We start from the raw sequence: 25,915 nt of genomic DNA, 5'->3' as shown, positions 1-25,915 counted from the left end.
TGAAAAGACTATGGCCTGAATCCAGCGCACCTTAGTCCTAAAACTGACATCATTGCTCATCAATAATTTGGAGAGGTCCCCAACTACAGACTTTACCAGTGCAATACATTTTCTAATCTCCTGACTGCTGATATCAAGTGTATTGATTGTGGATCCAAGTAAATTAAGTCATTGACAGTCTCAGTCTTTTCTCCATCTGTCATGAGGATTTTTGTCTTCTTAATGTTGAGATGCAATCCATATTGAAGCCTTCATTGTTTAACCCTCTGCAGCAAGTGTTTCAAGCCCTCCTCATTTTTAGCATACAAGGTTGTGTCTTCTGAATAATGAAGGTTATTGATGAGTCTTTTTCCAGTTATGAGTCCACGTTCTTTTTCATTGCGTCCACCTTCTTGAATGATTTTCTCAGCATAGCAAGGATACAACTCTGATGCACACTTTTTTCTACTTTTAAGTCACGCAGTGTTCCCCTACTCTTTTTTCTACAATAGCCTCTTGGTCTAGGTTTTGCAAGAGCACAATTAAGTGTTTGGGATTCCTTTTCTTCTCAGTGTTAGCCATAATTTATTATGCACCACACAGTAAAATTGATTTGCATAGTCAATGAAGCACAAATAGACATTCTTCTGGTATTCTTTACTGAAAGTTTAACAAAATAGGGTCTGTAAAAGCATATAGATCTGGTTCATTTACATGCAGGAAGTTTTTGTTCTAACTCTGTCAGTTTCTTTAATGGCTGTTGATTCATTCAAGTTCTCTATTTTTTTTCTTCCATCAAATCTGACTAGTATTTTAAAAATACATTTTATTCTTATTTACATTTTCAAGTTTATTGTGGAAATAATTGTCATTTCATTATTTTTATTTCATATTTTTCTGTTACTTATGACACTATTCTGCTGTTTTGACAAGTGTAGTCTACAGCAATGTGATGAGGAGTTTTGTTGCCAATGCAAAAGCATGTGGGTCAAATTCACCAGCCGCTCTCCTGGAGAAAGATGAGTAATCTCCTCCCATGCAACTGGCTACTTCTGAAAACCCTCTGCCACAGTTTAGCTATGAGCCATCAGTTCTAACTCTGTGGTACATAACATCAACAATAACAACCCTTTTATATATCTTATATGAATAGCTTTCTTGATTCTTGGTGAATCTATAGTTCTTCTACTTTTTTTTCCATAGAATTCATTTCTATTTTTATTTAGTGTTCCTACTTTGATTAGCTGTATTATCTTTTTCATTATTTTCCACTCTGTATTACCTTTTTCCTTCTAATTAAAATGGATTCACTCAACTATTATTTTGAGTTTCTTGAGGTGTCGACTCACTTCTTTCTACTCTTTAAAAAAATTGTGCTAAAATAATATACACACAAAATTTGCCGTATTAGTCTTGGGAGATTTAAAGGTCAATTGTCATCGCATAACCCTTTGGTGGCCTAGTGATAAGAAGCTTTGCTACAATCCCTAAAGCATGCAGTTCAAATCCACCAGCTGCTCTGTGGGAGAAGAATGGGCAGTCTCCTCTCGTGCAACTCCTATCTCTGAAAACCCACTGGAGGGTCATCTATGGTTCAGACTCAGTGGTACACAACAACAACATAGTAAATGAGTTTCTATTATCTTTCTCTCTGGTCTGCTTTTCTCTTTGTATGTGATTTAAAATTGTAGTACATTTTTACAGTGCATCTAAAATGGTTTTGTATCTCACCAGGTTTTGTAGTCCTGATTCTAGGAGCTGACAAAGGATATGTTTATAATAATAATACCCGACTTGTCAGATAGGAGGGATTAGTAATTTTATTTATGTGAACAATTTTCTTTCTCTGCAGTTCAAGGCTTTTCTTCAGAAACTGATCTTGAGAACTATATTAAATATGACTTCAATTCCCAAAATGTGCTGGCTGCCATTGTTTTTCATAATGACTTCAAAACCAGCAGTGACCCTCTACCACTTCAGGTGAGAATGTTTTATTCTGAGGTCTTATAATTGTACCTCTGCTTTTTAAAATTTTAATTAATTACATTTTATTATGAAACTTATGAAACAAGGGAGCTCTGGTGGCCTAGATGCAAGAAGCTGAAGGCATGTAGTTCAAACCCACCATCTCCTCCATGGGAAGAGGATGGGCAGTCTCCTCCTGTGCGAGTAACTACCTCTAAAAACCTGCCTGAGGCTCAGCTGTGGATCAGTTCAGCCTCAGTGGCACACAACAACAACAACATAGTAAATGAGTTTCTATTTTCCTTGTATCTGGCCTGTCTTTCTCTTCGTATGTGATCTTTCTTTGGCTTCTGCCAAAAATATCGGTCCTGTGATTGGCATAAAAACAAAACTCATTTTATGCACCTTGCAGAAATTAGTCCGTTTACTATGCTGACTTGCTGTCAGGTGCTGTCAACTCTATGAACAGCCGGCCTGAACCCTGTCCTGTGCTGTGCCATCCTCATCATTTCTGACACATTTGAGCCCTTTGCCACAGTCTCTGCATCAGTCCATCTCATTGGGAGTCTTCCTCTTACCCTCCACCTTTCCAAGCATAATGTCCCTTTCCAAGAAATAGCCTCCTTAGCAACATGCCCAACATATGAGAGATGACGCTTTGCCATCTTTCTGCTTCTAGGTAAAATACCATCTGCGTTTCCATAGGATACAGAGGACAATCCAGGAGCCAAACAAGATAGGCTGGCAAACGGCCTTACTCTTTGCTAATCGGCCCTCTCCGGGACCCAGGAATGCCAAGTACCCTGATGGGGGTAGTCCTGGTGAGCATGTTTTGAAGCATACTTCTTTTATTATCACAGTTGCCTACTAATGTGTACTTAAGCTAATTTACCAGGTAAGGGTATATGTTTATTGTTGTTGTTGGGATTGCATACAGAGATAACTCATGGTTGCTGTGATGCTAAACACTGTGACACTGATATGTCAAATGCAATAATGGTTACCCATGGTGGACAGCATTGGTAGAGCTTCCTGATTAAAACAAGCTTGGAAGCAGGAGTGGCATCCACTTCCATAATAGCTTGCCTCCAGAAACTCTATGAACTTAGAGAAATAATGAAAGTTATACAAGTGTTGAAGTCTTTCATTCATAGGTTCACTATGAGTCATCTACGACTTGACGGCACTTAACAACAACAACATGGTGATTTCTAAACTTTCATTTATAGGGCATCAGAACTGCTTCCAGCCCTATCTGTCTATTTGAAACTCTTGCTGTCTACTTCTTGCTTTATCTTCTTTTCAGTCTTATTTCAACAAAAGTAAGTGATTGACTCGTAACTGAAAGGTTGACAGTTTGAATCCATCCAAAAATCCTTTGGAGGAAGCCCTGAGAATCTGCTCCTGGAAGATTGAAACCATTGAAAGCCCCATGGAGCACTGGGCTACTCTGTAATATTCACCAGCAGTCACAATCAACTCGATGGCAAATAGTTAGTTTCACTAATATAGATCTTTATAGAGATTTTTTCTTCTGCTTACATAATACACATGCTTTCCTTTACTGGCATTGGTTGCACATTTATGTTGTTATTTTAGGCCCTATCAAGTCAGCTTCAACTCATAGTAACCCTATGAACAATAGATCAAAACCTTGCCCTATCCTACCTACACCGCCCTCTGCTCTGCCTTGCTCAAGCCCATTTTTAGAGTCTCTGTATCGCTCCATCTTCAGGAGGCTCATCTCTACCTTCCCCTGAATGATAATATTTTCCCATATATTTGGAGCTTTGGTGGTCTAGTGGTAAGAAGCTTCCCTGCAAACCCCAAAGGTAGGCAGTTTAAATCCACTAGCTGCTCCATGGGAGAAGGATGGACAATCTCCTCCTGTGTATTTTACTGCCTCTGAAAACTTGCTGGAGGGTCAGCAATGGCTTTGGTTCTGACTCCACAGCACATAGCAACAAGAAGTCCCTCCTGATAACATGCCCAGAGTTTGTTAGATAAAGGTTCACCGTCCTGACCTCTAAGGAGCACCCTGGTTGCACAACCTAAAAGGCAGATTTGTTTGTTCTTTTGGTAGTCCTTGGTAAACTGAATACTCATCAGCAGCACCGCAATTCAAAGGCATACATTCTTCTTTTGGTCTTCCTTATATATTATCTTCCAGATGCATAGGAAGCAATTGAAAATACCATTGCACATGGATTGGCAGACCTTAGTCTTTAAACTGATATCCTTGTGCTTTGTTGTTGTTGTTGTTGTTATATGCCATCAAGTTGACAATGACCCTTTGTGACCTTATGAATAATGGCTCTGAACTTTGCCCTATCCTGAGCCAACCTCACTGTATCTCAGCCACCTGATGCCATTGCCACAGTCAGTATGTCAATCTATCTTATCCAAGATCTCTTTCTTCTGTAGTGACCCTTTACTCTTCCAAGCATGATGTCCTACTCCAAGGACTGGTCTCTCCTGGTAGCATGTTCAAAGTATGTGAGACAGGGCTTCAAAATCCTTGTCCCCAGGAGCAAATGGTTTCACCCTTTCTAGGACAGATCTGTTCATAGGGTTTCTGAAGGCTTGCTATTTCAGAAGTAGATGGCCATTCCTTCTTTCTAGTCTGTCTTAATTTAGGAGCTCTGCATTAGTGCAGCATCTGACAGACAAGCACTGTACTACAACAAGCAGATGATAGACAAGCAAGCATATACATTTCTAGACCAGAAACATGTGAAGACACTTCCCAATATAAACACTGACAGATAAATTTGGCAATTCAGTGCTGCTCTCCCATACCTCCCCTCACTTCACCACCCCATGAGACCTCTAACCAACTCCTAATATGATGGCTCAGGCTCCAGTCACTGCTGTCCATAAAATGTGTGCTACTCAGCAAAGACAGTCTGCTGGGTCCTGTGATTGACTACCCAGCATGTACCTGAGTGTTGTGGGTCTGTGTGGTTTCTGGTCTATTTCTACATGCTCCCAAGCCTGGTGGCACAACTTGGGTCTGGACACTGCAGCTCCTCATATCCCCAGACCCAGCAGCCTGGCTTCCAGGCATGCTTCAGTTCCTGATAATTTGGGTTTTTTTTTTCTCTGTCATAATTTTGCCTTCTGGTCCATCATGATCTTAAACCCCTGTCAGTGGTGAAATTTCTTGATTTCTTGATGTTGTGATGTAATCCATAGTGAAAGCTGTAGTCTTTGATCTTCTGCTGTACATGATTCAAGTCCTCTTCACTGTCAGCAAGCAAAGGTGTGTCTTCTACAGGTTGTTGATGACTCTTTTTCCAATCATAATGCCACATGCTTCTTCATATTGCTGAGGTTCTTGAATTGCTTTTTCAGCATATAGATTGACTAGATAGGGAGAATGGGTGTAACCCCGATGCCCACTTTTCCTGATTTTAAAATATGCAGTGTTCCTTGTTCTGTTTGGACCACTGCTTCTTGTTCTAGGAATAAATAGGCTTCATATGATCACAATTAAGTGTTCTGAGATTTCCTTAATCTTCCTATAACTATTTGGTTTTAATTTCTGGATTATCATTACATAGCTTCCATATTATTTCATTGCATACATGTATTTTGGGGGAGACACAATTCAATTCTTGCTACCATGTTATCAGAAGGGGCCATCCTTTGGAAAAGGACATCATGTTTGGTAAGGTGGAGGGTCAGCAAAGGAAAGGAAGACCTCCAATGATGGATTGACATAGTGAATGCAACAATAGATTTAAGCACAACGGAGATTTTGAAGGTGACACAGACTGAGCAAAGTTTCTGTATGTTGTTGAAGATTATGAAAAAATTACTAGAACAGTACATCAGCAGAGAAATGCCAGGAATTCAGATTTGATTTAGAAGAGGTCATGGAAATGAGGGTCATCACTGTTGATGTCAGATAGATCTTGACTGAAGCAGAGAATATCAGAAGAATCTTTGTGTTTTATTGACTATGTGAATGCATTTCACTGTAGCTCATAACAAATCATGATCTACACTAACGTGCAAAAGAATGGAAATCCCAGAATACTTAATCATGGTTAGGTGAAACCTCTACCTAGACCAAAAGCAGTTGTCCAAACAGAACGAGGGAATGCTGCATGGTTTAAAATCAAGAAAGGTGTACTTCATGGCTGTATCCTTTTTCCATGCCTTTTCAAGCTGTGTACTGAGCAATCCTTCGAGAAGGTGGACTTAGGAAGAAAAATGTGGCATCAAGATCAGAGGAAGACTCATCAGCAACCTGCATTATGCAGATGATACAAACTTGCTTCCTGAAAGTGAAGAAGGCTTGAAATGCCACCTTCAGAAAACTACATACATCTCAATGACAAGAAACAAAAATCCTTACCAATGGGCCACAAGGCAATATGATAAAGAAAGAAGCAATAGAAATTGTCAGTGATTTCATCTAACTTGGTTCCACAATCAGCACCCTTGTACCAAACAATCAGGAAAACAAAAGAAGCATTGCATTGGGGAAATCCACTGTTAGGGACCTCTCCAAACTGCTGAAGAGCAGTATGTTAGTTTAAAGACTAAGGTGCATCCAATCCATATGGTCTTTTCATTTCTTTTCTTTGTATCTGAAAGTTGGGCAATGAATAAGGATGACAGAAGAAGGATCAATGCTTTTGAGTTGTGGTGTTAGAGAAGAATAATGAATTCTCCGTGGATTGCCAAAGGAGCAAAAAAAATATAACGAAGGTACATACAAGGTGTTCCTTAGAAGCATGGATGATGAAGCTTCATCTCACATATTTGAGGCCAATCCTTGGAAAAGCACATCATGCTTAGAAATGTGAAAGGTCAACAATGGAGGGGAAGATCCACAAGGAGATGGAATGACCCAGTCAGTAGTGACAGTGGGCTAACATGCAGCAGAGATGATAAAGATGGCACAAGACAGGACAGGGTTCAGATCTGTTGTTCTGATCACTGTGAATCCTAATTGACTCAAAAGCACCTATCAACAACTCTGATCTTCAGCCTCAGCCAGACTTGGACTATTGTTGTTAGATGCTGTCTAGTCAAGTATGACTCATAGCGACCCAGTGAACAACAGATCTGAAGCCTGTCCTATTCTGCGCCATCCTCATCGTCTCTGACACACTTGAGGTCGTTACTGCAGTCACTGTGTCAATCCATCTCACTGAGGGTCTTCCTCTCTTTCACCATCTTTTCATCTTTCCAAGCATGATGTTCCTTTCCAAGAAATAGCCTCTCTTAGCCACATGCCCCAAAGTAGGTGAGACGAAGCTTCACCACCGTTACCTTTAAGGAACACTGGCTATGCCTTCTCCATGGCATATCTATTTGTTCTTTGGTAGTCCGTGGCTAATATTACAAAGCTCTTTAGTAGCTTTGCTAATTACAATGCTTAGCCGAACTTCACTCAGTAAACCATAACTTGAAGGCTCTCCCCTCTAGTTTTATGGAACCAAAAGCCCTGACTCTGTGAACCAAAAATCCACAGCTCTGTCTTGTGGTGCTCCCTTGGTTTTGCAGCTGCTGTTACTCACCATTGCCTCTGTCTTGCCTCTTGCTGTCTCATAATCTTACACTGTTTCTCTAGGGTTACAGCTCTCTGTCTCTTTGTTTGCACAGAAATTTCACCATGTACCTCTGAGATTGCAGTGCAGGGAGGCTAGGATTTTGAAGCTCTGCCTCACTTACTTTGGGCATGTGTCCTGGAGAGATCAGTCCTTGGAGAAGGACAGAATGCTCAGAATGGTGAAGGGACAGTGCAGGAGAGGAAGACCCCGGATGAGATGGACTGATATTATAACTGGGGCAATAGGGGTTGGTATGTCAGAATTAGTGAGACTGGCTCAGGACTGGTCCCTCCTTGCAACATGCCCAAAGTATGTCAGACAAAGCTTCAGAATCCTTGCCTTCAAGGAGCAGCCCGGCTTCACCCTCTCCAGGACAAACCTGTACATATCTAAATAGTGCAAAAAAGAAATCACTAGTTAATATTTTAGAACATTTTAAATTGTGAAAGTATGACCTGTTAAAATTGGGAGAGAAAGCAAAAAGTACAAGTATATGTTTAAGCGGTCCATGGTACCCTCAGTACTCTTCTCCAGCACCACAGCTCAAAGGCTTAAATTCTCCTTCTCTCCTCCTTAGTCATTGTCCAACTCTCTGATGCATAACAAGTGATAGCAAAGACCATGGCCTGTATGAGACGCACTTTAGTCTCCAAAGAGACACCATTGTTCTTCAGTACTTTGGAGAGGTCCCTAACAGCAGACTTTCCCATGGCAATACGTCTTCTAATTTCCTGGCTACTGGTGCTGAGAGTGTTGACTGTGGAGCCAAGCAAACTGAAGCTGTGAACAATCTTAATCTCTTCATCATCCATCCTGATGCTGTCAGTTGGCCCAGTGGTGAGAATCTTTGTCTTCCTGACATTGAGCCTCAGTCCATATTGGAGGCTGCAGTCCTTGACCCTCTGCAGCAAGCGCTTCAGGTCCTCCTCAGTGTCAGCAAACAGGGTTGTATCATCTGCATATCACAGATTGTTGATAGATCTTCCACCAATCTTGACCCCACATTTCTCCTCATAGAACCCAGCCTCCCAGGTAATCTGTTCTGCATACAGGTTGAAAACTTATGGAGACAGGACACATCCCTGGAGTACACTCTTCCCACTTTTGAACCATGCAGTGTTTCCTTGCTCTGTTCTGACGACTGCCTTGTGGTCCAAGTATAGGTTTCTCATTAGCACGATGGTGCTGGAGAAGAGTATTGAGAGTACCATGGACTGCTAGGAAAACAAACAGATTTGTCCTGGAAAGGGTCAAACCGGGCTGCTCCTTGGAGGCAAGGATTCTGAGGCTCTGTCTAACATACTTTGGACATGTTGCAAGGAGGGACAGGTCCTTGGAGAGGGACATCATGCTTGGTAGGGTGGAAGGACAGCGCAGAGGGGGAAAGCCCCCTATGAGGTGGATTGATTCAGTGAGTGGGGTAATCAGGATGGGTGTATCAGAGACAGTACAATTGGCACAGGACAGAGCAGAGTTTAGGGCTGTTGTACATAGGGTTGCTATGAGTTGCAAACGACTCAACGACACATAACAACAACAATATGTTTACGCTTTTAAAATGCTTAAAGGGAAATTTGTAGTGGTAGATGTTCCTAAGATAAAAATCTAAAATTTGCTGAATTCTAATTTTAAAACTTCAGAAAAATAGAAAAGCAAAAGTAAACTGTAAGCTGCCTTTTTGGTGGAATAGGTGACTTGTTTTCAGTGAAATGGAATTTTCATTGGTGGCCCTTCTGTAATAGTCACTAGTCACTAGAGTATTCTGAGAGATGGGTTTGTTTTACTTTTTAAATCTTCAACTCTCCTATTTTTAATTAGATTGTGATTCTTTTGGAAATAGAAATTACTTTTAGATGGTCTACTATTTTCAATATTTCCATATTTAGAAGACGTGATTATTATTTAGCTAAAAGAGTATTTGTTGTGTTTGTATCAGAACCACGATATAATTAATTTCAGTTCTGTAGGTGACTTTGAACTGCCTAATATGGTTTGCTTCATCCATTTGACTTGACACTGTTTATTTTATCATGCAGGGTACATCAGAGAAGGGTTCCTAGCCGTCCAGTATGCCTTGGATAAAGCCATCATGCTATATCATGAGAGCAGTGCTAAACAAAAGCTGTTTGATAACATCAGGGTCTTTGTTCAGAGATTTCCACACCCAGCGGCGTCTTATGATGGAATACTTTGGGTTACCAGTCCTTTCTTCCCATTTATATTTATACTCATGTTCGCTCCAAGTGTATTTTCCATCATGAAATTGGTTGTGTGGGAAAAGGAAAACAGATTGAAGGTAAGACCTTATTTTTTTTTTATTGTTGTAGTGAAAATAGACGCAACCAAATATACCATCTTAACAATTCCACTTTATAATTCATAATATCGATTACATTATTCAAGTTGTGCTGCCATTGTCATCATCCTTTTACTAATTATTCTACCATTATTAATACAAACTACATACTGCCCCCTCCTTAACTTGCTCACCTTGGTAAATTAATTTTTGTTCCTGTTTATTTGCATATTTTATATAAGTGAAGTCATGTAATATTTGTCCTTTCCTGACGGACTTCTCTTACTTAGCATGGTTTTTTTCTCATGATTTCTTTTTATGGCTAAGCAAGATGAATATTTTTCTTCTTTTTTGCCGTTGTCTATTGTGAAAAATGCTGCAATGAATATTGGTGTAGAAGTTTCTGCTTGCTTTGCTTCCTTCGGTTCTTCTGAGTGTATACCTAGGATTTGGGAATGCTGAGTCATAAAACATGAAATGGTAGTTCTATGTTCAACTTTGTAATAAAGCTCTAGACTGTTTCCTACAACAGTTGTACTATTTTATATTCTCACAAGCAATGAATGAATGGTGTACTTTTCCCCACCACTTCTCCAATACTTATTCCCCATTCCAGATTTGTTTGTTTAAATTTTTCTATCATTGTCTTTCTGATAGAGGTGAGGTGAAATCTCATTGTAGTTTTGGTTTGCATCTGGTAGACAGCTACCTGGCCAGTTGAGTAGGAAAGATCTATATTTATCAGCATTCCCAAAAATGTGATCCAGTACAATATGAACATTAACAAACAATATAATTAGTATAGCAAATAAAATCTTACAGGCAAATAATAAAAAAACGGCTGGAATAGTACATGAACAGAGACTTGCTGGAAGTTCAAGCTGGATTTAGAAGCAGCCATGGCACCAGTGGTAAGGAGGTGCACTGTCAACCCAAAGGCATGAGGTTCAAATACACCAGTTGCTCTGCAGGAGAAAGATAGGCATTTAACTCCTTTGAAATTTACTGCTTCTGAAAACCCACTGGAGGGTCAGCTATGGGTCGGTTCCAAGTCAATGGTACATAACAAACAAACAAAACATGATACAAGGATATAATTGTTGGTGTTGGATGGATCTTGGCTGAAAGCAGAGGATACCAGAAGAATGTCTATTTGGCTTTATTGACTATGCAAAGGCATTTGGCTGTGTGGGCTATGAGAAATTATGTCTGCCATGGAGAAGAATGAGAATCTCAGAACATTTAATTGTGTTTCTGTGAAACCTATACCTAAACTAAGAAGCTGATGTCTGAACAGGGCAAGGGAAGGCTGCAAGGTTGAAAATCAGAAGAGGTGAATACCAGGGCTGTATCCTTTCTCCATACGTATTTAGTCTTTATGCTCAGCACATGATTAGTGATGAAGCTTTGTGTCATATATTTTGGTGATGTTTTTAGGAAGGCCCAGTGCTAGGAAAAGGGTATTATGCTTGGAAATGTCAGCGAAAGAGAGGAAGACCCTTAATGAGATGATTGACACAGATGACTTTAATAATGGATGAAGAGCATCAGAGATGATGAGGGTGGTACAGGATCGGCCGATGTTCATTGTTCGTAGGGTCTCTATAGAGTTGGCTTAACAAAAACAACAGTTGCAAACGATGTTCAACATGTTTCCCTGTGCTTATTGGCTATGAAAAGTTCCTTTGTTGCAATGTTTGTTAAAATCCTCTGCTCATTTTTTGGTTAGGTTATATTTTTTTTTTAGGTTGTGTAAGATTTATGTTTTTTGCATTTTAGACCCTTATTAGATCTATTACTCCTGAATGCTATCTCTTTATTCTGTTTGTTAGTGAACAAACGTTTTTCTTTTTATGAGTCCTATATATCTAATTTGTGTTTTGACATGAATGGAGAAAAATATAGAAAACTGAAACTGTTTTATTAATAAAGTAGATTTCAGAACAAGGAATAAAGAGGGGCATTGCATAATGATAACAGTAACAATCCTACACATATGTGTGTGTGTGTGTGTGTGTGTGTGTGTGTGTATAAATTCTATCTGAAAATAGAAATGGATTATTTAGAAATTATCTTTATAGACTGTGACTTTTTTATTATTTTTTATGTGTGTACCATCAAATCGGATCTGACTGGTATAGTAGGAGATTGTCCCTCCTTCTTCAGCAGAGCATCCGATGGATTTGAACCACGCAGCTCTGGGATTGCAGTGCAGCTTCTTGCCACTAGGCCTCCAAAGCTCGCCATAGACTATGACATTTTTCTACCAGTATTTCATAGAACAAATAGGCAGTGGAACTGCTAAGTATCTGGATAAGTAGAATGTGCCTAGATGATATAATGTTGTTGTTGATTGCCATCAAATCGAGCATGACTCCTTGTGACCCTATGAGCAAAAAATTTGAAGCCTTTCTATAGCTGTCATTTCTCCAGGTTCATTGATTCCAGAGACATGTGGTTTAGGAAGTGAATGCCACTCCTACTTCCCTGACAAAAATCTTTGGAGAGCCATTCTGCCTACCGTGAAACAGTTAAACCCCTGGACCAGCACTTGTTACAATTTTGGAATTATGTCCCTGCCTACCGTGAAACAGTTAAACCCCTGGACCATCACTTATTACAATTTTGGAATTATGTCCCTTTTTCTTTCCTCTCCTTGTTTGTATACCGAGAGAGAAAGAGAGCGGGAGGATGGAAGGGAAGGAAAGAGTGAGGAATAAAGAGAGAAGGGGAGAGAGAGACAGAGAGACACACTCTGGTTGCCTAAGGGAGGTCTGCTTTTCTGTATGCGTTTTATTCTGATGGTGGTGGTGTTAGGTGCCATCAAGAATGACTCATAGCAACCCTGTAAACAACTGATCTGAACACTGTTCTGGCCTGTGCCATCCTCACAGTTTCTGTCCGAAAGGGTCTGCCAAAGAGGAAAACCCTTGGCCAGATGGTTTGACTCTATGATCTGCTGTGGCAGTGGGCTTGAGTGTGTTAGACACTGTATGTTTATTAGGGAAATCAAAGGCTGTCATTCTGATTGGCAGCAGTACACAGTCGCTCAGTCAGGACAGCTTTTGAAATGTGCTCGCAGGCACCTCAGTCTTCAGACTTAGGGTTTTAGGCCAGCGTTACAGAGCTCTTAATTGTGCTAATTATGTCATCTCTCCCCTAGTTCTCAAACGAACTTGGGAGAAGGCTCCTAGCTAGGGTTCCCAAGGTCAGGTCACTCCCAAGATCAGCCTTCTCTCTCTCTTTTTTTTTTAATTAAATTTTATTAGTTTTAATGAACATTTGCAGAGATTTGGGGTTTTCATTCATTCATTGTTGCACTGTTTTCTCCACCCTCATCCCCAGTTCGTTCTTCTTCCCCGCCCCCCCATGTCTGTTTTAATTGTCCAATTGCCACAGTGCTTGTCAAAGCCAGTTCTGATTAATCTCCTTTGTCAGTGTATCCTTTGCCATTCCCTATCACTCCTCCCTGAGAGAGACTTCACCCTGATTCATAAGGAAAAGGGGATGGCATATTCTCTTAGCTACTTCCTGCTGAAAAGGGACGCTGTGGGTTTCAGGGTGAAGATCTTCTCTCACTACTCTAAAGGGCCCCTTTGGCAGTAGGAAACACATAGACTATTATGGAGATTGATTTTGGAATTTAGATGCACTGTTATCAATTGTGCTTAGCCATACATGTTCATATCCTTGAAGATGTATCATGGAAGTGTTGCAGCCTAGAAGATACAAATTTAACTAACAAGTTAAAAGTGCATGAGTCAAAAATTGAAAAGCAATAATATTCTGAGTAGAGGTTCTAATAGTGGCACAAATCAAGTTATAGAGGTAAGGTGGTTCCATTGCCATCCTTACTCTAACTTAATTCTTTTTTTTAATTTAAATTTGTTATTAATTTCAGTGAAAATTTACAGAGGCTTTGGATTTCCATTCATTCATTGTTGTAGATTTGTCCCCTCCCAAGGCTCCCCCCCACCAGACATTACCCTCTTGGAAAAGTAAAAGAAAAGATTCTTTCATTATTTTACAAACCCTCCCCCAGGTCCACTCCACCATGTAGCCATCGCTCTAGACTCCTGTCATGACCGAAATACCTAATCACATATCTCTTTTAAACAGTTTTCTCCCTTCTCTGTTTCAGAGCAGCATACATTATTGAACCCATCTTACTCAGTCTCTCCCCAACCCCAAGGACAGTCCCATTCTACAACAGTGGCACCATGCAATACTTGTCCCTTTGTGACTGGGACATTTCACTCAGCATAATGTTCTCCAGGGTCAACCATTTTGAGTGATATTGCATGAATTCCTTGTTTTTTAATGCAGCATAGTATTCCATTGTGCGAATATACCACAGCTTCTCTAGCCATTCGTTTGTTGATGGGCACTTAGGTTGTTTCCAACTCCTTGCTATTGTGAACAAAGCTGCAATAAACATGGGTGTGCATGTCAGCCCTCTCTCTTGCCAGGTCTGTGGTTCTCCTGCGGCTGCTGCTCTGGTCAGCGTGCCACAGGAATCTTTGATGCAAAGGACTTGCCCTCTGCATTCTCTGCCTCATCTTTGCTGGTGGTGAGATACTCAGTTTCTGCTGCAGAAGCCCTTCAATTTCATGACAAGGCTAGAAACATCTGTCTCAGAAAGCCAATCTGTAATGCTACAGGCTTCGTAGAGAATTTCTGTATTAACTAAATTATAGCTAATTAATGATTTTGAATGTTAAAGCTTTAAGTGTCATCTGGAACCAAGTGTTTCTGGAAAATATGTTCATAGTTTCATCCTCAGACTTTATTTTTACTATTTATGTTTATTATATATTATTTATATTACTTATTATCTATTCAGTTCTATTTATATATAACTAACTTTAGTTATTATATTTAGTTAATGATTTTGCATCATTGAAGCTTTAAGTGTCATCTGGAACCACCTATTTCCGAAGAAAAATGTTCATAGTTTTATCCTCATCTTTATTTTTACTGCCTATATTTGCATTTTAAAAACAGAGATAATTTACTGCTCCTCAAAGTCAAGTGTAAGGGAAAGAAGAAAGCTTTATCTCAGTGCTTTCAAGTATAATTTGAAATTTTCTGTTTTGGTTCAGTACCAGATGTAGTATTGAGAAAGACCTCTGTAATTTGGGATAAGTGCATTTTAGTCTCATCATTTACTGACGATATAATTTGAGTAAGACTCTCAACTTTCTGAGCCTTGGTTTTATTAGTTTTAACACCATGGAGAAAAAAATCAGCCATGCTGTTCTGCTGATACACGTCCTTGGGTTGTTTCCACTTCCCCACAGGAGTACCAGCTGATCATTGGACTCAGGAACTGGATTATCTGGGCTGCCTATTTCTTCACCTTCTTCCTTTTACATATCATCATTATCTCTTTGATATGTGTCCTGTTCTTCACCAAGGCAAGTGTCTGATTAAAAAACTGTTCAATACAAATAATCTGAGTCACACATGTTACGCTCAATGTTTCATAGTCGCTAGAAATAAAAAGGTAGGATGAAGCAGGTGAAATTATTTTACTAATTAAGGTAACCCACTATAGCAAGTGTACTATTATTTCTGCATGTAAATATTGGGGGAAAACCCTAATCAACAACAATTAGTTTATACAAATATTTTTCATTGTGTCTCCAACCTTAATTACATATTCTATATTTACAATATATCTGTCAAATTTTCATTAGAGATATTTGATCTGTATTTGACACTGTCTCAGTTTTTTAACTTAAAGGCAAAATAATTAAAATAAAATGAAAATTCAGGACCTCAGTAATATTAACTACGTTTCACATGGTCAATAGAATACTGTATGTAGGGTTTTGTTTGTGGGCAGGGGAGTCAAACCAACTCATAGCCGACCCTCTCCAATGGGTTTTCAAAGGCACTAAATCACATGAGAGTAGACTGCCCGTCTTTCTGCCTCAGTGCAGCTGGTGGATTCAAACCACTTGCCTTTGGGTTGAAAGCACAATTCCTTACCGCTAAGCCACCAGTGCTCATGGCTACCATATGAGACAGCACAGTTCTAATAGGTTGCAGTCTGCTGTGACAGTAATCCATCTCATTTCATTTCAATCACTGGTCATTGTGACCTGGATCCCTGGGGCTACTATCATTTTTCTCCTCTTTATGCGACCATTTATTGTGTTACTCACCTGACTTCATAATTGTTTTATTGTAGATTATAGATAAGCCAGTCTTCTGCTACAGTGACTTTAGTTTCATCTTTGTCTTTTTTATGTGTTATGCCATTGCTTCGATATGCTTCGGCTTTATGGTCAGCACCTTCTTCAGTAAAGGTGAGTCTTGGACTCCTCTTGCGGCATAAAATCTTTTCATTGATCAAAATAGAATAATATTTGGGAATGGCATATGACCTGTTTGGAAAGAAGTGCTAAGTTGTTGTTGTTGTTGTTGTTGTTGTTGTGTACCGTCAACTTGGAACGGACCCAAAGCTGACCCTCCAGCAGGTTTTCAGAGGCAGTTAATTGCATAGGAGATTGCCCGTCCTTCTCTTGCAGACCAGCTGATGGTTTTGAACCACATGCCTTAGGGATTGCAGCACAGCTTCTTACCACTAGGAAGTGCAAAGAGCAGGATAGAAAATAAGAATGTGATATTCTGGAATTTAGGGTAGGTAGAGTTCTGTTTATTGCAAACGTTACTTTTAAATCATTTCTGAAAGCAAGTCAAGGTTGAAGGTATTCATTTATTAGTCCAGCAAGTCCAATGTGTGCACGTACCATGTCAAGCAAGACCCTGGCTCATATTTAAAGGCAAAATGAAAATTGGCTCTTTGGCTCACATGAGAATAGTACATTTGACTGGATAATCCCAGATTGGTCTAATGAAAAATTTGATAGAAATAATTATCTACTTTTTTGTTTGTTTTGTACCATCAAGTCAGAAGTGACTCTTAACTGACCCTCCGGCGGATTTTCAAAGGCAGTAAATCCCACAGGAGGAGGTTACCCATCTTTCTCCCTGGGAATCACTTTAGGTAGATTCAAACCGCCTGTTTTTGGATTGGCAGTGCCATTTCTTACCACTAAATCATGAACTTCTCTACTAGTCATTATAAGAAAAAATTCTCTAAAGGACTAATAATGCTTACTTTTAGGCCATAAATGTCAACTATTATATATCTTATATCATTTTTTTCCCTTTCCTAAAGCCTTAGAACATCCCCTTTGGTGATGTGTTTCATGATATATAGTTTTGTAGCTAACACTTTAAATATCACAGGCATTCAAACTGTCTAACACATTATTGCATATATAATAGGCTGATTGGTTTTTACAACTTCCAGATGGTATTTGCAGTTATACACAAAAAAGAAGAGTGAAGCTATTATCCCTAGAAAGACTTGTTTGAAAGATGAGCCCTAGGCTGGTGACTAAGAACTTAAATTTTGGGAACATTCAACAAGTCCTTACATGTCCTAAAAGTGATTCACTCTGCCACTGTTATTTGTGCAAACAATTAGGGTTTGTGCTTTTTTTCTGGGAATACTGGATGTTGGTATCCACATGCATACTGTTTCATATATTTTATTGTCACAATTAATTACTGTAGTGATTAAGGACATTTTGTATGAGTTCACTCATACTATGGTTATGAGCTTAGAGTGGTTATGAGGATGTCTGACATCCATACTTGTTCATGATGCGTAATTATGTCTGTATACTGATGCATTTACTTTATTAATATTTTGTTGAGGATTTTAGCTTCTAAGTTCATGAGTGACATCTATCTGCATAAACCTTTTCGGAAGTTATATTTTCTTCCTAAAATGTCTTGGGCTGGGTGGCGTGTTCATTTCATCTTTGAACATTCATAATAAGACTGTTAAAATTCTTCCTCTCCTAATACTACCATTCTTGTCATTTAGAGATTCATTTGATTCTTTTGATTGCTCTCTCTAAAAACATTATTGGTCACATTTGTCAGCCTCTTTAACCTTCTGGTATTTTTATTGCGTGACAGTAATAACATGTATTATGAAAGGTCATGCTGACTTTTGTTCTAGCAGTAAGTTCACTTGCGCTGAATGTTTGCTTAGTCAATGTGAGGCTTGATTTTACATCTTCTTATAACAAATCTGTGGAACTCTTGGCGTATTTCCTTAACACTTTCATCTGCCCGATACGCTACTCCAAATGACTCACATCCAAAATATATAAAGAAATATTAGAAATCTGTTGTTGTTGTTGTTATGTGTCGTCGAGTCACTTGCAACTCATAGCGACCCTATGTACAACAGCCCTAAACCCTGCTCTATCCTCTGCCAATCTCACTGCTTCTGACACACCCATCTTGATGACCCCAGTCACTGAATCAATCCACCTCATAGAGGGTCTTCCCCTTCTGTGCCGTCCCTCCACTCTCCCAAGCGTGATGTCCCTCTCCAAGGACCAGTCTCTCCTTACAACGTGTCCAAAGTATGTCAGACGAAGCCCCAGAATCCTTGCCTCCAAGGAGCAGCCCAGTTAAACCCTCTCCAGGATGAATCTGTTTGTTTTCTTGGCAGTCCATGGTACATTCAATACTCTTCTCCAGTACCACAGCTCAAAGGCATCAATTCTCCTTCTATCCTCCTCAGTCATTGTCCAACTCTCTGATGCATAACAAGTGATCGCAAAGACCGTAGCCTCTATCAGACACACCTTAGTCTCCAGAGTGACACCATTGCTCTTCAGTACCCTAGAGAGGTCCCTAACAGCAGACTTTCCCCTCGAAATATGTGTGTATGTTTTTTATTTCCTGGCTGCTGGTGCCAAGAGTGTTGACTGTGGAGCCAAGCAGACTAAAGTTGTTAACAATCTCAATCTCTTAACCATCCATCCTGATGCTGCAAAATGGTCCAGTGGTGAGAATCTTTGTATTTTTGACATTGAGCTTCAATCCATACTGAAGGCTGCAGTCCTTGACCCTCTGTAGCAAGCATTTCAGGTCCTCCTCCATTTCAGCAAGCAGGGTTGTGTCATCTGCATAATGTAGATTGTTAATAGATCTTCCACCAATCCTGACACCACACTTCTCCTCATAGAGCCCCACCTCTCAGATAACCTATTCTGCATACAGGTTGAAAAGGTGTGGAGATAGGACACATCCCTGGTGTACACCTTTCCCAGTTTTGAACCGTGCAGTGTTTCCTTGCTCTGTTTTGACGACTGCCTCCTGATCCAAGTATAGGTTTCACATTAGAATGATCAAGTGTTCTGGGATTCCCATTCTTCTGAGAGTCAGCCACAGTTTGTTATGATCCACACAGTCAAACGCCTTTAGATAATCAATGAAACACAGATAGACATTCTTCTGGTATTCCCTGCTTTCAGCTAAGACCGATCTAACATCAGTTACAATATCTCTAGTACCATGACCCCTTCTAAACCCAGCCTGGACTTCTGGCAGTTCTCTGCTGATGTGGTGTTCCAGTCATTTTTGGATAATCTTCAGTAGAATCTTGCTTGCATGTGAAATCAATGATATTGTTCTATAATTTCCACACTCTGTTGGGTCACCCTTCTTTGGAATGGGAACAAATATAGATCTCTTCCAGTCAGTTGGTCAAGCGGTTGTTCTCCAGATTTCTTAGCACAACTTGGTGAGCACATCCAGGGCAGCATCTGTTAGCTGAAATATGTCTAGGTTCTTCAAACTGTTGCTGCTGTTACGTACTATGGAGCCAAAACTGACCCATAGCCAGCCGACAACCTTCCAGCAGGTGAACCACATAGGAGGAGATTACTCATCTTTATTTTGTGGAGCTGAGGGTGGATTCAAACTCCATACCTTCGGGTTGGCAACTCGCCTCCTTACCACTGGGCCACCAATGTGAGCGTTCTTTTTTTTTTTTTTACTTTACTTTTTTTAATTAATTTTCATGAAAGTTTAACAGAGACTTAGGGTTTCTGGTCATTCATTGTTGCACTTTTGCAAGCATTCTTTTTCACAACTGTATTGAACATCAGCCTCTTACAATGCTTGTTTTATACTATATCTCACATACTGTCTCATTATCTGACATTTTGCATTTATGTCTACTGTCTGACTACTTTTTCCATTATGGAGGCACATGCAGCAGTAAGGAATGTCAAGGTCACATTATTCCTGACCAGCAGAACCCATATACACATAGAAAGGCAGCTTGTACTACATAGTACTTCATTGGCCAGGAGAGAAGAATTGGCTCTGTCTCCCCAAGCACTGGCATACTGTCTGGAGTGGGGAGAGGACTGGAATAGGGCTGACGGGGTCTCTGCAATGCCTGGCAGGTCCTGGGTACCCACAGGGATCAGTGATCAGGGCAGAAGCAGTGAAAGTGGGCCATTCTTGGACTCAGGGAGAAAATAGGAATCTAAGGTCTGGCCCCATCTCCTAGCTATGAGAGCGAGCAGAGACAAGTCGAGCTGTGGTCAAAAAGAGAGCTAACAGAGGGCTGTCTGTCTGGAGCATCTGGGAGCCCACATAGGTTTACCAGCACCTGGAGAGCTTCTTACAATTCCTTTTATCTCCTCCTGGACAGGCACAGGTAACATTGTGCAGGATAGCTGGCCAAGGGTGAGGTCATAGATGACTATAGCAGCAACAGTCTAAGTGCACAAGGAATAAGCCAGGTCTGGCCTTGATAGGGTTGGAGGATTCTCATGGGGTCATGGGCATGGAGTAGGGCAGAACCATCCAGCAAGAGCCACAGCACACTCAGTTCCTTGCCAGGGGAACCCAGCAGGCATCATGTACCAGAGCCCCAGAAGAGCATCTAAGTTCTCCTGTCCGTAGACAGAGAGCCCACTGACCCTGAAAAAGCCCCAAAGGACATTTGAGGGTCATTGAGAAGATAAGATGGGGCCCGCAATCCTGAAAATACAGAAGAGAAGATAAAATACACTTTGAAAATAAGAAAGTCTTAGGTTCCCTGGGCCCAAAGGGCCTTTGAGATACCCTGGTTTTGTAAGGCTGTGGGCAGTGATGGGGCCAAGCTCTTCTGAGGGGATTTTTAAATAATATTATTTTTGCATACCTAAGCCTGGTTTTTGGCATCTAACCACACTGGTATATTGAATATAACATGAACTGCTAGGAGAACAGACAAGTTCGTCCTGGACAGGGTGAAGCCAGGCTACTCCTTGGAGGCAATGATTCTGAGGCTTCGTCTAACATACTTTGGACATGTTGCAACGTGGGATCAGTCCTTGGAGAGGGACATCATGCTTGGAAGGTGGAGGGACAGCACCGGAGAGGAAGACCTTCAATGAGATGGATTGATTCCATCACTGGGGTAATGAGGATAGGTGTGTCAGAGACAATAAGATTGGCAAGAGGAGACAGAGCAGGGTTTAGGGTTGCTATGAGTCGCAGGCGACTCAGCGGCACATAACAACAACCACAACCACCATGTTGATAAGTGTAGTTTACAGTTATTTGTAATTGAGAATTGTACCGATTGCTCTAAACTGATTTTCCCATTGCCTTCTTGTTTACAGCCAATCTGGCTGCTTCTATTGGAAGTTTCCTATTTTTTGCCACCTTATTTCCATTTAACCTCATCATTCACTTCTATGGAGAGATAGCCCTTGCCAAGAAGGTGGCTTCCTGTCTCAGCTTCAATGTTGCGTTGGCATTGGGGATTAATCTTCTTCTCAAGTTGGAAATGAAAGGTGGGTATTTGACTTGCAAGTATCATCATTGTTCATTTGATTCCTGAAAAAGTATTGTGGGTGAGGCAGTGTGTGATGTGGTAAGAAAATGTTAGCAAGTTTGTGTAGTCCTACGCTGATTGATTTATCATAAAGCCAATAGTACATATGAACTGTTCAAAATTAAAGTGTATCTGGTGGCCTAGTGGCAAGAAGCTGCACTGTAAACCCAGAGGCATAGGGTTCTAATCCACCAGATGTTCTGCTGGAGAAGGAGGGACAATCTCCTCCTGTACCAGTCAGATCTGATTTGATGGTACACACATAAAAAAATAAAAATAAAAATAAATAAATTAAATTAAAAAAATAAAGTGTATAAAGCAAAAGTTCTCATCTCTCCATAGTAAACCCCAATTTCTATTCATGAAGGGAATAGTTTTATAACTATTATGCTACAGAATGCTTTATTGACTTGATAGTATATATTGAACTTATTCCCATGTAGAAGTACATATTATTCTTTTACAAAGTTGTTTAACATTACTCTGAGTATTCTAAATACTATAATTATAATTATCATATATTTAATTATAAACATTGTAAAGAAGTATCAAAATTAAGTAGTCTTTTGATCAATATACATGCAAATGGTTTCCACTGTTTTGCTCTTACTCACAATTTGTTGTTATATGTCATCAAGTCATAGTGACTATACACGTACAGCAGCTCTGAAGCCTGCCATGTCCTGAGCCAGTCTCACTGACTCCAACACACCTATCCCCATTACCCCAGTCGCTGTATCAATCCATCTCCCCTGGGGTCTTCCTCTCCAGTGCTGTCCCACCACCCTTCCTAGCATGATGTTCTCCAAGGACCAGTCCCTCCTGGCCACATTTCCAAAGTATGTGAGACAGAGCTCCAAAATCCTAATCTTCAAGGAGAAACTTAGTTTCACCCTCTCCAAGACAAACTGATTTGTTCTCTTTGGTCCACAGTATGTTCAATAATCTTCTCCAGGAAAAAAAAAAATAATAATCTTCTCCAACACCACAACTCAAAGACATTGGTTCTTCTCCTATCATCCTTAGTCATTGTCCATTTCTCTAAGGTATAGCAAGTAATTGTGAAGACCATGGTCTGGATCAGGGACACCTTAGTCTCTAGACCGACATCATTGCTCCTCCATACTCTGGAGAGACCCTGAGTTCATCTTTTGATTCCTGGCTGCTGGTGCCAAGAGTGTTGATTGTGGAGCCTGGGAAGGTGTAATTGTTAGCAACCTCAATCTCTATTATGGTGCTTCCAGTTGGCCCAGTGGTGAAAATCTTTTTCTTCTTGATGTTGAGCTTCAATCCATATTGAAGGTTACAGTCCTTTACTCTGTGCAACAATTGCTTCAGGTCCTCATTTTCAGCAAGCAAGGTTGTATCATCTGCATATTGTAAATCATTGATGAGTCTTCCTCCAAATTCTGATGCTGGATTTGTCCTCATAAAGCCCAGCCTCCCAAATGGTCTGTTCTACATATAAATTGAAAGGTATGGAGACAGGACATACCCCTCACACACTCCTTTCCTGATTTTGAACCATGTGGTGTTTCCTTACTCTGTTCTGAGGATTGCTTTCTGGTGTTGACTAATGATCTCTCACATGAGCACAATCAAGTGTTCTGGGATTCCTATTCTCCTCAAGGTTAGCCTCAATTTGTTGTGATCCACACAGTCAAATTCCTTTGCATAGTCAATGAAACACAGATAGACATTGTTCTGGTACTTTTTGCTTTCTGCCAAGATCCATATGATATTGGGGATAATGCCTCTAGTGCCACAACCTCTTCTAAACCCAGTTTGTATTTCTGTTGTTCCAGTAATTTTTGGATAATCTTGTACAGGATTTTGTTGCGTGTGATACTTGTGATATTGTTCAACTCACAATTTGCACATATATTTTTCACATATACATATCGATTTTTAAAAATAAATCCCTAGGCATGAAAATTCTGTCTCATAAGGTATTTATGATATGCATTTTGACTGATACATCAATAACCTTCAAAAACAGTATAGCAGTTTAATATCCCACCAACAGTAGATTAGTTGTTGTTGTCATGTGCTGTCGAGTCGCTTGTGACTTATAGTGACCCTATGTACAACAGCCCTAAACCCTGCTCTATCCTGTGCCATTTGCATTGCTTCGGACACACCTATCCCGATTACCCCAGTCACTGAATCAATCCACCTCGTAGAGGGTGTTCCCCTCTTGCATCGTCCCTCCACACTCCCAAGCATGACATCCCTCTCCAAGGACTGGTCCCTCATTACAACATGTCCATAGTATGTCAGACAAAGCCCCAGAATCCTTGCCTCCAAGGAGCCACCCGGTTTAACCCTTTCCAGGGTGAATCTGTTTTCTTGGCAGTCCATGGTACATTCATATTCTTCTCCAGCATTACTTCGACTCCTCCCACCACGAGGCACAGCAGGCAGCTTGTGGACGTAAGCACCACAGCTCAAAGGCATCAATTCTCCTATCCTTTCTAGTCATTGTCCAACATAACAAGTGATTGCAAAGACCATAGCCTGTCTCAGACACACCTTAGTCTCCAGAGTGACACCATTGCTCTTCAATACTTTGGAGAGGTCCCTAACAGCAGTCTTTCTCATTACAATACGGTTTTTGGTTTCCTGGCTGCTGCTGCCAATAGTGTTGACTGTGGAGCCAAGCAGACTAAAGTTGTTAATCTCTTCACCATCCATCCTGGTGCTGCCAATTGGTCCAGTGGTGAGAATCTTTGTCTTCTTGGCATTGAGCTTCAATCCATATTGAAGGCTGCAGTCCTTGACCCTCTGCAGCAAGTGCATGAGGTCCTCCTCAGTTTCAGCAAGCAGGGTCGTGTCATCTGCATAACGCAGATTGTTAATAGATCTTCCACCAATCCTGATGCCACACTTCTCCTCATAGAGCCCAGCCTCTCAGATAATCTGCTCTGCATACAGTTTGAAAAGGTATGGAGATAGAACACATCCCTGGCATACACCCTTCCCAATTTTGAACCATGTGGTGTTATCCTGCTCTGTTCTGATGACTGCCTCTTGGTTGAAGTATAGGTTTCACATTAGCACGATTAAATGTTCTGGGATTCGCATTCTTCTCAGAGTCAGCCACAGTTTGTTATGATCCACACAGTCAAATGTCTTTGCATAATCAATGAAACACAGATAGACATTCTTCTGGTATTCTCTGCTTTCAGCTAAGACCCATCTAACATCAGCTACAGTATCCCTAGTACCACGACCCCTTCTAAACCCAGCCTGGACTTCTGGCAGTTCTCTGCTGATGTGGTGTTCCAGTCGTTTTTGGATAATCTTCAGTAGAATCTTGCTTGCATGTGAAATCAATGATATTGTTCTATAATTTCCACACTCTGTTGGGTCACCCTTCTTTGGAATGGGAACAAATGTAGATCTTCTCCGGTCAATTGGCCAAGTGGTTGTTCTCCAGATTTCTTAGCACAACTTGGTGAGCACATCCAGGGCAGCATCCATTAGATGAAATACATCAATTGGTAAAAAAATAAAAGGGGGGGGATTCAGTAGAAGTGAAGGGGTTTCCTGGTGGAGGGTGGACCTGGGAAATAAGTGGGACAAGACACTGGCCCAAGGGCAGGGACAACACTGTAACTAATGGTTAACTCCACAATGAGGGATTTATCTTTCACTTTTTTGTTTGTCAGATACTCCTATCAATGTGAACATTCAGATTAAAACAGACTAGGAAGAAGGATTTGGCCATCCACTTCTGAAATAGCAGGCCTCTGAAAACCCTATGTAACAATAGATAAGAGTTTTCAATAACTTTCGATAAAGCACACTACAGCTCTCATTTACACTTAGGAAGTAGATCTGATTTGTTTATGTGGCATAAAGGAATTTGAATCCTCTTTGTGTTGTAAAGGGACTTCTAGTGACCCAGTAGGTAAGGAGTGGAGCTGCCAACCCAAAAGCAGGCAGTTAGAATTCATCAGCTAGCTGCTCTGTGGGAGAAAGATGGGCAATCTCTTCCCCATAAGATTTACAGCTGCCTCTGAGAACTAAGAGTCAGCCCCAACTCCTCAGCACATAGCAACAACTGCGTTGTAAGTTGTGTACATATCTTTAGTCTTTGCTGCTTATTCTTTCCCAAAAAAAGTTTTTTAATTTGACTATATTTACCTTAGTTTGCATTATTTTGTCATGCTAAAGAAATCCTTTCATACTTAAAGTCCGAGAGAATCTGTATTTTACTCTAGAAGCAAAAAAAACTACAATTTTTTTCACATTGTTTTATAATAACATTAATTTTTATTCTTTTAGACATGAATATTCAGTTATTATAATACAGATAGTTTGTTATTTTTGCCTGGTTTCTAATTCCACTCCCATGTGACATAAGCTCCCATAACTGTTTGGGAGTCT

At 40.4% G+C, this 25,915-nt stretch overlaps 1 protein-coding gene across 1 annotated transcript in view; it reads left to right on the top strand.

The window, feature by feature from the left end:
* LOC102858785 (ATP-binding cassette sub-family A member 3-like) overlaps positions 1-25,915 on the top strand; it is a 176,786-nt gene that overhangs the window by 14,454 nt on the left and 136,417 nt on the right. Inside the window, exons 3-8 of the mRNA XM_006892700.1 lie at positions 1,832-1,959; positions 2,624-2,765; positions 9,548-9,807; positions 15,108-15,230; positions 16,004-16,121; positions 21,309-21,482. Of these exons, the coding sequence (XP_006892762.1) occupies positions 1,832-1,959; positions 2,624-2,765; positions 9,548-9,807; positions 15,108-15,230; positions 16,004-16,121; positions 21,309-21,482 (945 nt within the window). The remainder of the gene's footprint in view (positions 1-1,831; positions 1,960-2,623; positions 2,766-9,547; positions 9,808-15,107; positions 15,231-16,003; positions 16,122-21,308; positions 21,483-25,915) is intronic.

Source organism: Elephantulus edwardii, unplaced genomic scaffold, assembly GCF_000299155.1.
Source record: "Elephantulus edwardii isolate Elephantulus edwardi_28Jun2011 unplaced genomic scaffold, EleEdw1.0 scaffold00117, whole genome shotgun sequence".
Lineage (NCBI taxonomy): Eukaryota > Metazoa > Chordata > Mammalia > Macroscelidea > Macroscelididae > Elephantulus > Elephantulus edwardii.
This window is presented reverse-complemented; position numbering and strand designations above follow the sequence as displayed.